The sequence below is a fragment of the Adelges cooleyi genome, unplaced genomic scaffold, assembly GCF_023614345.1.
Source record: "Adelges cooleyi isolate 19-005CV unplaced genomic scaffold, UGA_ACOO_1.1 ACOO_flye_CR_arks_rails_tigmint_CR_PRNA_247, whole genome shotgun sequence".
In the NCBI taxonomy this organism is placed as follows: Eukaryota; Metazoa; Arthropoda; class Insecta; order Hemiptera; family Adelgidae; genus Adelges; species Adelges cooleyi.
Window position 1 is genome coordinate 3,423,157 of NW_026095912.1, and position 14,810 is coordinate 3,437,966.

General features: G+C 30.0%; 2 protein-coding genes and 1 long non-coding RNA gene across 3 annotated transcripts in view; 1 reads left to right on the forward strand and 2 right to left on the reverse strand.

Moving 5' to 3' along the window:
• LOC126837236 (BTB/POZ domain-containing protein 9-like) overlaps positions 1–12,163 on the reverse strand; it is a 42,561-nt gene extending 30,398 nt beyond the window's left edge. Inside the window, exons 1-7 of the mRNA XM_050571062.1 lie at positions 12,029–12,163; positions 7,262–7,373; positions 6,631–6,714; positions 5,789–5,918; positions 5,558–5,642; positions 4,668–4,740; positions 4,124–4,207 (exon numbers count right to left, since the gene is read on the reverse strand). Of these exons, the coding sequence (XP_050427019.1) occupies positions 4,124–4,207; positions 4,668–4,740; positions 5,558–5,642; positions 5,789–5,918; positions 6,631–6,714; positions 7,262–7,373; positions 12,029–12,074 (614 nt within the window). The 5' untranslated portion in view covers positions 12,075–12,163. The remainder of the gene's footprint in view (positions 1–4,123; positions 4,208–4,667; positions 4,741–5,557; positions 5,643–5,788; positions 5,919–6,630; positions 6,715–7,261; positions 7,374–12,028) is intronic.
• Positions 1–14,810, forward strand: part of LOC126837239 (uncharacterized) — a 54,831-nt gene that overhangs the window by 35,643 nt on the left and 4,378 nt on the right. The window lies entirely within an intron of this gene.
• On the reverse strand, positions 510–1,737 carry LOC126837238 (BTB/POZ domain-containing protein 9-like). Its single transcript, XM_050571064.1, has 4 exons — positions 1,642–1,737; positions 855–1,041; positions 741–797; positions 510–669 (listed from the first exon to the last, which is right to left on the reverse strand). The coding sequence occupies exons 1-4, from the start codon at positions 1,716–1,718 to the stop codon at positions 610–612; spliced, it is 381 nt and encodes a 126-aa protein (XP_050427021.1). The 5' UTR covers positions 1,719–1,737; the 3' UTR covers positions 510–609.

Consider the following 14,810-nt stretch of genomic DNA (forward strand, 5'->3'; position numbering starts at 1 on the left):
AATTTATTACTTTTTACTTTTTCCACTCTTGTCCGTCGAAGCCCTAGTACTTAGATAATGGTATTATTCGTGTATGTTGTGCAGCCAGTGTTGTGTATTTTTACCGGGAAAACTTGTAAATTTCATAACCAATGCACATAGTTGCATTACCAACTACAGTACTGTAATAACTTAATTAGTCTGTTATTAATATAGTACATAAATAATATATATTATGCAAATATATTAAACAAGAACTCTCCGGTGTTAGTTTTTATCTAAAATGACAGCTTATATTTTGGTTACTATAAATTATAATAATAATATCCAATCAAACATAGTAAAACCACGCTCTTATATAATGACTTAACAGATATTACCAAAATAATGGCCTTAGGTATACTATAAATATAATTATTTTTATTAAGCCCCGGGATACTACCCTACGTGTATCAATTGAATTACCAAACACAGTACTGTAATAATTTAATCAATCTGTTATTAATATATTATATAAAAAATATGTATCATGTAATTATATATAAACGAAAAAAATTGTATTTTTTATAATATCTTTAATTTATGGTAAGCGTGCAACAAACACAAATATGCTTATAATTGGAATTTGGTTTAAACGACTGGATTTGAAGTCGAAGCTTCTGTCATTATAACATCTGTTTCGTTGTTCTTCTGAAAATCAAAATCCTGTCTCAATTTCCGTCATAATGATTGTAAAAAAAAATATATATAGTATTTCTTACCCCACGATCGTCTACAATTACTTGAGCGGGAGCTTCAAAATATAAAATACGGAAATCCTAAAACATAAAATAGTTATTAAAAGTTAAAAGACACTCTTAGCTTATTTCACTCACATTGCCTGCTGAGTTATAAACGCCAGTAATACGAATGTAGAGTATCGGTCTGGGTGTAAATTTCAACACCTGCCAAGATTGTTTCAGCTCTTTAGATTCGTGTGCAATCCATTTCCAATCCTGATTATCGATAGAATCCTCAACAGTGTACTTGTAGAATTGGTCATTACCGCCCCAAAGCAGAAACCTGTCAATTATGGCAATAATAATACTGTCTTAGTAAAATAATGAAAAAATTCATGAATAACAGATAATTAGGCCAAAATAAACTTTTGTTTTCTTGTAAATAACCGAATGATAAAAAACTCATATTTAAATGATAAACAAATATAAACATTAGAGTACAACATAAAAAAACAACAAATTAAACCCTATTTTCGTTAATGATATCCATTAACATTTTACATATGTGAATTAGTTTAATAAACTGCACATCAATTTTCAATTACAGAAAAAAAAGAACATTTTTATATTTATAATTCAATTTAGAAAAAATGCTATACAAATGGAGGGTATAAGTGTTACAACATCATAAGAACTAAATTTGGATAAAGGATCTAATCGAAAAGATAAATCTTTTACTTAAGAGTGCTTAAGAATGATAAATAGTATTTTGTACAATTTGGAGACTTAAGCTCTGACAAGGAAATAAGAAAAAAGACTTATAAGGAATTATTTATAGACCGTGTATGAGTTAAAATTGTATTAGAACGATTGAAAATGATAAAAAAAGAAATTTGAAAAGAAGACTTATTGCTCTAAAAATACAAGATATTTATACAATTACCTCATTGAACTAAGTATATATGGTTGTGCAAGATGAATCACTATACAACCAGATTGCAAATAATGATATGTATACATGTTAAAACGATCAATCTTATTACCAACACGATCATAGTGATCATCAACTAATACGTTTAACATCGACTGACTCCATCAAATTATGTTCTCCCTTGATTACAAATGCATACCTATAACTTGATGCGACATTATACCCGTACTTAGGAACTAAGGAATCAATTAGACAAATACATAAATATATATGTTAAATTTTTTTAATTAAAAACTGAGTTACTTTATTGGTTTTCTTACCGACTAATCCATTTTTTATTTCCACCTCGTGCATTTCTTCTGTATTGTACTTGACTTGCGAAAATTCAAAAGTTGCTTTAGCAGTACTTCTGGTTCCAACAATGTGTATGTACCGAACTATGCGAGGTTTAATCCACAAATATTGAGCTGATCGACAATTATAATTTGAATGATCTATAACACGGAACCAAACGTTCCGATCCATTGAAACTTCAATGTAATAAGAGTAATACCTAAAGTATTAAATAATGCAATTAACTTGTAGAGTGATTCGTAAAAAAGAATAGAAGATTAAATATTAGGACCAGAGTTGTGTAAAAAGTTGTTGAATAATAAATATAAGTTATAAACAATTAATTCCTAATAAACAATAAGAATAGACAATCATTTTTCAACCACTGATAATTTTTTTTTCGCTTAACTTATAATAAAAATAAATTCATAACACAAAACATTTTTATAAGTAAATAAAATTAATCATAAATCATCGTCACGAATCTTTCAAACAATTTTTCAAACCATATTTTTTCATACTAATGGTCATTCAATTAGAGTTATTTATAAGTTGAAAACATACCTTTGATCATACGGCGGAAATCCACCCGTTAACCATATTACAATATAGTTTATAAATGATGGATCACGCAAGGTTATCGTAGTACTGCCGTTAATGCCATTGATAACCGGAGTATTCGAAGGCTGCCGAATAAAGTCCCATTGAGAAGGCCGATGAATAAGATCTACATTGGGTTCTAAAAAAAGAAATAACTAGAACCCACATAATTTGCGAAACACAAATTGATGTGTACAGCAAGCATACTTAGCTGGCCTCGATATTGAAGCTTATCTGGTGACGAGGTGTTTCTGAATATTGTGTTATGTAAACTTTTAGTCGTTTTAACCAGCGGTAATTGCCTAACCTCAGCCAGTTCTTTAATACTCATTAACGGATATCTGATCGCAGATAAAACTTTCATTTCAGTATTATGATCAAGGATGTTTTGGTGTATTTTAATCCAGCGACAAACTGCGTGGAATATATATAATTCATTACAATAAAATGAGTCACGAATGAGAATATCTTGAAGAACTTCCTAAAAATAATAATTATTTTTAAACTTTTCTCCTAACACGAGCAATATAATGTTTTTATTTAAAACTATGCCATTACGGGTGACAAAGTTAGAAAGTCTTCAGATTGCAATAATTGTGAGGCGTGGTTATCGATAAAATGAAGTGATTCGACTTCTAGGTCATTGTATTTATAAGTTCGAGTCATAGCTAAGAACGACCATGCATTTTCAACGTCAATAGTACTTTTTAAATACTCGTGAAGTGAAAGTTTTAAGTTTAAAATACCATAATAATCCGAAATCCTAAGTAATTCAAAAACTTCTCCACCCTAACAAAAAAAAAAAATAAAAAAAGTGGTTAATCTTTCTGTCAAACGATCACACATTCTTAATAAAAATTATATTTATGCCGTTTATATACGATAAAGCTACGTTGAATATTCATTACCTCTAGATCACCTAAATTTATTTGACCAGTATAAATATATTTAAGAAGTAATTCATATGAGGTTATAGATGCATCAATTAGATTGACCTTAGATTTATGGGCTTCTTGATAATCTCCAGAAAAAAACCTCCTAAAAATAATACACAATATTATTACAAATAATATAATATTATATGTTAAACATTTTGTAAACTACAGTTTTTTAAAGTCTAATTAAACGGGCTTCTAAAAATAGATGATATATCTAATTCTTACTAAAAATTCTCGTTAAGAATTGGTAAAACAGATAAATTTGAAATGACAATATTATTATGAAGTGTTAATATTATATATACAAGCATTTTACTATGAAGTAAAATGATAAAAATAGAAACCTTTTCAGAGATAATTGTACTGATTGATAATTATAATAGGTTTGAGACGAAAAAACATTTATTTTGAGTATTTTTTATATTAAGTCACAACGAACCAGGAAGTCCAATTCGTTGTCATGAAAATTCTACGGGGAGGGCCGATAATCAGGTTTTACGTGAAATTACCCATATACAGGTAACCAAATATTTAATTTATGCCTAACTCTCAGACTTAATGTTTAAAAACTACAGCTACAAAAAAAACAAGTAGTTATGTTATAATAAAAGTTAAATACATACCTAAAATATTCGCTGTGTGAGGCTAGTATAATACGATGGGCGGGCAATCGTTCTTCACCCACAAATAAAACAACATCTGAACATCTGAAATATGCATTCAAATTATTTAACAATACACATACGTGTATGTTTTAACCTTATTTAATATAGAAAATAAGAGCACTAAATAATTTTGGGTAAAAAGATTATATAAAATAGAAAGGGGGAAGAAGGTAAACCTATCTATATTGACAAATTAGTAAAAAAAATATAAATAGTAGCTTCTTTATTAGCATTTTAAGTTCACAATGATACAGGCATATCATATTTTAGCATTCCATGTACAACCTACTTTTAAACCAGATTAGAATTATTACACCAAAATTGGCAAAACGGGACACACAATTATGGCTTACTTTTACAATATTATTTTAAGTATAACACTTTATATTGCTAACAGAGCAGAAAACATTTCGGGCTATGGAATTAAAAAACTGTATACAAGATTAGCTTGATAAATTGTGAAAATAATAAAGTAAATAGGTAAAAATTCAATACCACATACATGTCGCTTAGATGGAGGTTTCTTATGAATTCAACCAAGACATCAGTGTGGTCGATATGCTCGTTACGGTGATCTGAGGAAAGCGTAGATAGAACAGATCAAAACAGAAGACTTTTTAGATTAATTTGTATGATTTTTTAATTTGGGTTGCATCCACCCGCCAGAGTTCTTATTTTTCAACTTGTTGTATAATTTCTTTTAATTTAAATAATTTAGTTATTATAGTTTTTTCGACAGTAATATAATGGTTTTATAATTGTTAAAGTTGTTAACGGCGCTAGCGATTAGTATAAAATAAATCAATTAAAATAAATCCTTTATTAAGGGGTTGTTAAAATCTTTCTTTTTTTTTAAATACTTGAATTGGGAGGGATTGTTGATTAAATTTTTGAAACACATTAAGTAACAATAACTAAAAATAGGTATTAAAATATATTCAATTGTTTATCTAGTAAATTTATAGCTCTACTAACTTTTAAAACTTAAATTGTGACGTACATAATATTTTAAAAAATGTCCATCTGCATATTCTAAGAAATTTTAAATTCTTTATGATTTAATAAAATATAATTGAAACAAACGTTTTCATCCTCCTATTTTCTATCCCTAAGGAAATATGCTTAAAGATAAGTCACACAGAATAATACACATAGTTGTTCAACCTGAAATTTTGGTGAATAGTAAAGTGACAGCCTAAATTTCTAGTTGAAAAAACTAAGTAAATAGTTTAGTTGAGCCAATAAAATTTTTAGTTTAAGCAATTATATAAGTTCGCCCAACTAAATGTTTAGTAAGGCCGACTATTTATTTAGTTTTTCTAAACTAGAAATAAATTGTGTCCCTATAATAACCTTAATTTTAGTTACACCAACTTTGTATTTTTTTCGTACTTTTTAAATACTCGTGCAGTGGAAGATTTAAGTTTAAAATGTCAAAATAATCCGAAGTTTTAAGTAATTCGAAAACTTCTCCACTCTAAAAAAAATAATAAAAAAAGTGTTTAATCTTTCTTCCTTAAAATGTTCTCAACAAATATATAATTTAACAGAACTAACACATACTACCATCCAAACAATCACACAAACTTAATAAACGGTTAAGCTACGTCGATTATTCTTTACCTTTAGATCACTTAAATTTATTCGACCAGTATAAATATATTTATGAAGTATTTCAAATGATTTTACTGGTGCAGCATTAAGATTGACTTCAGATTTATGGGATTCTTCATCATCTTCAAAAAAAACCCTCCTGAAAATAATACACATTACTATAACCAACAACATATTATATGTTATACATTCTGTAAAGCGCAGTCTGTAAAAGTCTAATTAACGGACTTCAAAAAAGAGATCATATATCTAAAACTTACTAAAAATTCTTGTTAAGAATTGGTAAAACAGATAAATTTGAAATGACAATATTATTAAGAAGTATTAATAATATATATACAAAAATTTTATAATGAAGTAAAACGATACTAATAGAACTCTTTTCACGGGTAAGCGAGATAATTGCACTGATTGATAATTATACTATTTTTGGGACGATGAAAACATTTGTTAGGAATATTTATTTTTAAGTTTTAAAAAGTCCTTAGACATATTATGTTTTGTACCGAAATATTAAAGACAGCAGCAACGTTTAAAATAAGTTAAAAGATTTAAAAAATATAGGTAAGACCCCTATATCAGAGATAATTGTACTGATTGATAATTATATTAGGTTTAAGACGATAAAAACATTTAGTTTGAGTATTTTTTATATTAAGTCACAACGAACCAGGGAGTCCAATTCATTGTCATGAAAATTCCATCGGGAGTGCCGATGAACAGGTCTTACGTGAAATTCCCCATATACAGGTAAACAAATATTTAATTTATGCCTAACTTTCAGACTTGTTGTTTGAAATCTACAGCAAAAAAAACAAGTAGTTATGTCTTAATAAAAGTTAAATACCTACCTAAAATATTCGCTGCGTGAGGCTAGTATAATACGATGGGCGGGCAATCGTTCTTTACCTACAACTAAAACAACATCTGAACATCTGAAATATGCAATCGCATTATTTAACAATACACATACTAATATAAGATGTAACAATAAATTATACATTATGTAACAAAGTATTCTAACAATTAATGTTTATGTTTTAACCTTACCTTAGTCCCTAGTTTAAAATGGAAAATAAGAGCATTGAATCATTTTGAGTTGGAAGATTATAAAAATTGAACGGGGGAAGAAGGTAAACCTATTTTTATTGACAAATCAGTCTACATTTTTTAAACTTATAGCTTCTTTATTAGAATTATTAGATCGCAATGAAATTATAAAGTCATATCATATTTTGGCATTCTGTATACTACCTACTTTAAATTAAATTAGATTATTATTAAAAAGTATTATTACACCAAAATTGGCAAAACGGGACAAACAATAACGGCTTACTTTTACCATATTATTCAAAGTATAACACTTTATATTGCTCACAGAGTAGAAAACATTTCGGGATATGGTATTAAAAAACTGCATACAAGGTAAGCTTGATAAATTAAGTAAATAAAGTTAATAGGTACACATTTAATACCACATACGTGTTGCTTAGATAGAGGTTTCTTATGTATTCAATCAAGAATTCAGTGTGGTCGATAAGCTCGTTACTGTGATTTGAGGGAGGCATAGGTGGCGTCCCATAACCAGAATTACCTAGAATAGATCAAAACAGTGGACTTTTTAGATTAATTTGTATGATTTATTAATTTTGGTTGCATCCACCCTCCAGAATTCTTATTTTCAATTTTTTGTTTATTTTCACATTTTAAATAATTTAATTATTATAGTTTTTTTGACAGTAATAGAATGGTTTTATAATTGTTAAAACTGTTAACGGCGCTAGCGTTTTTTTTTTGCTTTACACGCCTTGCAGGCGTTTCGCAGCTTCTACTAAGACTCTCCAACGATTCCTGTCATCGGCCTCCTCCATTACTACTGTTTGATCCGTTTTTTTTAGATCATTCTTTACACGGTCCATTCACCGCTGGCGCGGTCTTCCTCGCGGTCTCTTCCCAGATGGATTATTGGTTAAAACTTTATTGATCAGATTCTGCTTCGCCCTCCAAACATGCCCAGCCCATTCTAATCTTTTGGATATTAGAAAACTTTGAATGTTTGGTTTGTTGAACAGTCTTTCTATGTCTGTGTTTTTCCTCCGCTCTTACTCCCCATTATTCGGGTTTCGTATAGGTCCATATATTCTTCTCAGAATCTTTCCCTCGAACCTCAACAGTTTTCCTACGTCACCCTTTGTTGTTGACCATGTCCCACATCCATACATGATGACTGGATGGAGATAAGTAGTATAAAGTTTTATCTTTGATTCTTTTGATAAAAGTCTTGATTTGAACATCTTATTCATGGCCAAATAACCTCGATTTGCTGCCGCTAATCTCAAATTTATTTCATTGTGCATATTATTGTTTGCATTTATATTGACTCCCAGGTATTTAATGTTATCCACCTGCTCAAAAGTGTATTGACCTATATTGAGATTTTGTTTATTTATTAAACGCCTAGTCATTATCATATACTTCGTTTTATCTTTATTGATTTTCAGTCCTATTCTTTGGCTAGCTTCTATTAGCTTAAATGTACTTGAGATTCTCCCAGGATAACAATATCATCGGCATATGCTAGTAGAGTCCTGTTCCCAACTAGTTCCATGGACCTGTTATTATTCATAGCTCTTATTATTGTTCTAGTGCCAAATTAAATAATACTGGAGACAGTGCGTCTCCTTGTCTTTACCCTGTTTGAACTTCAAAACTTTGGACATTTCTCCCATATAACGTACTTGGCACATCGTATTTTCATTGCAGTTTTTGATTAATCTTGCAAGTTTTGAGGGATTCCCAAATTTATAAGTATCGTCCAAAGTAGATCACTGTTTATACAGTCATAAGCCCGCTTAAAGTCAATAAATATCAAGTGTAGACCTTTATCAAACTCATAAAATTTTTCCATAACTTGTCGTAGTGTAAAAATATGGTCACTTGTCGATTTCCCCTTCACAAATCCACACTGATAATTATCTGACACTGACAATTACCTATTATGTCTACCGTATAAATTTCAAGCCTATGCAAAATGGCAAAAGATAGTATTTTGTAGATGAAGTCTAAAAGGCTGATTCCTCTGTTGTTTTCTACACTTGATGGGTCACCCTTTTTTAAAATTGGACATATGATGGCCATTTTCCAATCATTCTCAATCCGTTCACTCCTCCACACTTCTGCAATGAAGCATTGTATAGTTTTTAGAATGTCTTTTCCTCCTATCTTTAAGTGTTCTGAATTAATGTTATCTTCGCCTGGTGTTTTATTATTTTTTAATGTATTCACAATTTGTTCTATTTCTTCCAGGTTCGGTTCCGGCATTTCAGGTTCTACGGTGACTCTTATTACTTGTTCATAAGGCAGGTCGTTATTGTATTGATTATCATTATTGTTATTCAGTAGTCTCTCAAAGTAATTTCTGAAGCTATTGACTATCTGCCCCGGATCCGATAATAAATTATTATCGTCATCCTTCATTATTGAAGCACGCGCCTTAAATCCTTCTTTAATTGATGTGCATTTTTCGAAAAACATTATTGGGTTCTTTCTGTATGTTTCCATCTCTTCTAGAGCTTTCTTTTCTGAGAGTCGTTTTTGTTGTCTGATTATTTTATTGGTCAATGTTCTTGCTCTTGTATAATTATCTATATTGGTTCTGGTGGGGTTTTGTAGCATTAGTTGTCTTGTTACTTGACGCTTGTCAACCGCTTCTTGGTAAACCATACTTTTTTTTGTCCCGTACTCTTCATTCTTAGGTTTTCTGCTGCTTTAGTCACAGATTTCTTTATTTTTGACCATGTAGATATTTTTTCTTTGTCTTGATTCTTGTCATAATTGTTAAGTGTCTGTGCTACTCTAGCTCTGTACGCCCTAATTTCATTAGAATTTTTTAGCTTGTCTTTATCTAATTTTACAGCCTTATTCAGTTGTTTTTTATTCCTCCACTTTACGGATAGAATCAACACAAACCTCGAAATCACTAAATAGTAATCAGAGTCCCCGTCTGCACCTATGTGTGTTCTAACATTTTTTATACACGTTTGGTACCTCTTATCAATGACTACATGGTCAATTTGGGTTTTTGTTTTCCCATCTGGTAAGGTCCAAGTTTGCTTATGAATATTTTTTCTGAGGAAGTATGTGCTACTGATTATAAGACATTTGGCCGTCGATAAGTCTATTAGTTTCATGCCATTGTCATTTGATCAGTGGCGAGGCATGGGTGTTTAGATCGGGGAGACATTGAAAAAAAATGGTGTTACGTGACTTGACAGGGGGACTGCGCCCCCTTGGATCCCCTGTATATTTTATTTTATCTATACTGTAAAAAATAAATGTTTAAAAACTAATAAACTAAATGGCATAGGCATATTTGAAAACGTACAACACGACAATCGATACGACGTACATCGATAACGGATAACTGATACCGTCTACCAAAACAATAATAATATGAACGGCGGTCGGTGAGACATGTCTCATAGCGCAACGATAACCCCCGCCGTTTTCCATTTCCCCCTGCATACCACGCCCGGCAAAAGAGACAATTTTGAAATTGTCTCATTTATTTTTATACTAAATTTGGATAGACCCGGCGCACAGTGGGCAAAATAGCTGATTTAGGCGTACAAAAGTCTTTCTCAGAATTGTTCTCCATTTAATGCTAGCTGTTTTTTTTTTATAGTTGTGAAACCCAGAAACAGCATAGCTCCCGTTGAAAAGTTGTTCATAATTATTAATATGTGACGGTTTTAAGACATGGTTGAACAAATTTATGTTATCTCACATTGTTATCAGCGTCAATTCTGTTGCTTATCAGTTGTAATAATTATTACAAATACAACAATTTTGAAGTTATTTTTAAAATAGTTATATTTAAGGAGTAAAACTTTGATAGGGATGCTTTCAAGCAAGGTAAGTACGAATAAAAATTAAAGAAAATTTTCAAAAAATTATCTTGTTATTTTTGTTTCGTAACTTTAGAAGAAAAAAAGTATAAGAGGGGTGAAGAGTGGCGCAATGAGCATTTTATGGTTTTAAATGAAATTAAATTTAGTTTTTAAATACTACCATTTCTTTTGCATAAATTTGCCCATTAGTGTTTTATTCTCATTTTTCGTAAAATGAGATTAAATAGAGTCTTTAAAGTGGAGGCCCAAAAACAGGGGGGCTGTGTAATAAATTGAATGTTAAGAGTTATATAAGGCAAACATTTTAAGTAGACTATTTTGAAAACAAGTTTTGAACATAGAAAAATTGCAAGGAACCTTAAAACTCATGAATTTGACCTTACTATTCCAGTTCTGTGTGTGAGCAACATGAATCTGATACTCATTTTGTTTAAAAAGTAATTGACTAAATTTCAGCCAAATTGTTTTAATTTGTATTAAAATTTTCCAAATTTGGAACACCATTTATCCGGCAGGGATGACAGTTTTTTTTAATTCTTTCAGATTTTTTTATACAGTGGATACTTCCTCATATTTATTCAGTTTAAGTAAGAAATAACGTGTTCTGTGAGATTTTGTTAGTTTTGGTGAACTTAAAAAAATCATTTTTAAACAAAGTTAAATTTTGAAAATGATATTTAACTTAAAAATTGTTGTAGTTGTAATAATTATTACAACTGATAAGCAACAGAATTGACGCTGATAACAATGTGAGATAACATAAATTTGTTTAACCATGTCTTAAAACCGTCACATATTAATAATTATGAACAACTTTTCAACGGGAGCTATGCTGTTTCTGGGTTTCACAACTATCAAAAAAAAACAGCTAGCATTAAATGGAGAACAATTCTGAGAATGACTTTTGTACGCCTAAATCAGCTATTTTAACAAATAGTTTTTTTTTGTTATAGATCGTACACTATAGATAAGTATTATATTATTTAAGCTTAACGAAAATTGCCCGTAAAATTTTATCGAACAAATACAATTCTGAAACTTACCAAAAAAACTAGTGTAATATTATATTATTTAAAAAGTTTCCAAAAAGAAATAACAAAATTATTAATGAATATGTTTTTGATCTGGTACAAACAATAATTTGTATGGACAATTTTGCGTAGATAAAAAAAACGTTCCAATTTAAATGTTATTATTACTATTGAACATTCAAAAAAATAACTTAGTTAGCGATAAGTTCATTAATTATATATATAACCTGTCGCTTATACGTAGGTTGCTGTAATTAAATTATAAAGGAAGAAATGATTTATATATATTAATAAAATATATAATTTACCTGGAGTTGACCATAGAATTATAAACGCTACAAAATAAATCAGCATAGTGTATAATACGTGTTAATACAATACTAAATGTTGAATTCTTTAAAAAACAGTATAAAGAAAACCTTTTCAATAGAAATGAAACACCAATTTTAATATGTAGATTTATTACAATAGCGTACAATCTTTTTCTACACATAATGTGATGTGCTATAAACGATTCACTGTGTTTACTTAGGCAGTACGATGTTTTGCATAAACCACCTGTTATTATTGCTTGTTGTCTATCATTAAACACATATTCGATGCGGAGCAGCGATGTTATTGGTTTTACAACATTGTAAGCTTTTTCTGTGTTATTATACACTGATTTTTTTTTAATACTTGCCCAATTTCTTCGAGTTGCAATTGTAAAAATCACAAACTTTATCTAGTTTGTACTCGGGAGGTGGGGGGGGGGGGTTAAAGTTGAAAAAATCCCTTTCTTTACCCTTAAAACTTGACATTAAAAGCCAGTACAGCGGGCCAGGTTATAGTGGGGACAGAGCATAGTGGGGATGGGGAGGTTACAGGAATTACTACAACTGGATGTAATAAACTCACTTTTAAATAAATGCTTTCATGCGAATCAGTAGTTAGTATTTTCAAACCAGTAAAGTCCAAACCAAGAATATGGTTTTTTTATCGTGAAACACTCAACATCTCATTGTGTTAAATAAATAATTTTCCATACATTCTTATGTGTTTACCCTCCCCCCCCCCCTAAATTAGATTTTCTGTAGCAACTTTTCATTTTAAAATAGAAACACATACCTTGTTTTTTGATAAAGTTAAGTTCAAAAAACATTATTAACAGATTACAATTTTTTTTTAATCCGGGTTCGGCTAGATTTAAATAAAGAAATATATATTTTCAAATATGATATTTATCATTCTATTTGTTTGCTACTAGAAATACGATACAAACCGGGAGAAAAACCCGTTTAACCAATCAAAATCGCCAAAGGTCGAAACTAAAAAAAAAAAAAAATCTTATCATATCGAACGTAAATTTTGTATTAAATTATTATTGGTTTATTAATATAATCTGTGCGGTTATTTGTATAAAATTGTCGAATAAATCCGACAGAAAGTCGTCCACAGCCTTCTAAAAATAAATATCACCCGGGAAGTTAAACTCCCAAAAAAAAGAAACAGCTGACTGTAATAACCTTTTATAAGATTAGTTATTTAATTAGTTTTTTTTACATATATTTAAATATTATATTTGAGTATTAATAGCGCTTTGTTTGCGTTTAGGGAGAAGATCTGGTAGGTATGGAAGTTAACGAGGGTCCAACCGAAGAGGTCACGGAAGCAACAAGACAAGCTAAAGTAAGTCTAAAATACTAGAAATTGTCTACAGGCAAATTTTTACAAACCACAAAATGCTTATAAACTATTTCCTTAAAAGGGGTGGATACTTTTTCTTTATTTTGTTTTTTCAAGTGAAGTTTTTGTGGTTTAAGGTCTGAAAATTAGACCATAGGTAAATCTGAAATATGCAATTTTATCAATTTTATCAACTTTTTCTTTTTTTCATTTTTTCAGCATATAGTATCCTAGTCCGCATGGCAGAGGCAGAAGTAAGTACCATAAGTAAAAACTTGTCGTGTAATGTGAGATACGACCCTAGAATGTATGAAAAATTAATTGACTATACTGGAAAATTCATTATGGATAAGACAATCAATTTCTATTAAACTGTTTCGAATTTTGTAGTTTTTCATTTGGAGACTTTTGTTTATGTTATTTTACAATATGAGGTCGTATTCAAATTTGTATCTTTCTGATTTTTTTGCACCTAGTATACATAATAAAAATCGTTTTCCACTTTCGGCAATGTTGTATCGTAGTAATGTTGAAATTTGCAAAAAACGTTTTTATAGGATTTTTCACAAATGGAACAACCGTTTCAATTACAATTATTCCAGTAAAGATGTAATTATGGAATGTGCCATTAAGCATGTGGCACGGGTGCATTAGTAGCTATGACTAAACTATAAATCAAAACTTAACGTCGAAACACTATACCTATAATTATTATCCTAATTAAATTCACACTAGTATTCACAATTGGCTTTCGACTTTTTCGGACTCTTGATTAACGTGAGCAACTTTTTTTCTTTTCGATTGAGTCCACGATTTGACTTATGCGCGTTTTAAAACCACGTACCGACAGCATGTCTGTTAACATGCTTAATCAAGGACAAATCGGTTTGCTTTAATTCATATCAATTAAAAACATTTTCGTATTAGCGCGTACTGGTCGGTATGTCTTTTAATATCTCTGACCAAGTACCACTCGCTTTTTAAGCTTCGATGCAAAGCAGAAATGCTATTGATTTTACCGTGATGTGGGCTTGTTTTTGTGTCTGTATACACTGTAACTTTTTTAATACTGGGCCAATTCTTTGGGGGGTGGTCAAAATTTGAAAAAATTCATGTCTTTACAGTTAAAATTAGGAAAAACTAATTTGTAAAAAATATTTACTTGGTATGCCTCTCTTCGTCAATAGTCTCAAATTTTTATCATACCAATTTCCCAACCCCCCTCCACTGGGGTGCAATGTTTTTTTACTATTCGATTGAATTTTTAATTTTACATCAATCGGTTTGTTAATTATTACGTTGTTAAGCTATTAGTCTGGGGTAGACGAGCATTATATTTTCACATAAATTCATTATAATTTTAAATTCAAAATACTAGTGACACAGTTTACTAATCTACCATATAATAGTAAGTACAAAATGCAT

What these genes read in the sequence shown, in the direction of transcription:
- LOC126837238 (XM_050571064.1), bottom strand. Translation starts at nt 1,718, where the DNA reads ATGTATACATATCATTATTTGCAATCTGGTTGTATAGTGATTCATCTT. An exon ending in TTTATAACTCAGCAGGCAAT is followed by an intron (nt 798 to 854) that starts GTGAGTGAAATA and finishes TTTATGTTTTAG; the next exon opens with GATTTCCGTATTTTATATTT. An exon ending in TAATTGTAGACGATCGTGGG is followed by an intron (nt 670 to 740) that starts GTAAGAAATACT and finishes TTTGATTTTCAG; the next exon opens with AAGAACAACGAAACAGATGT.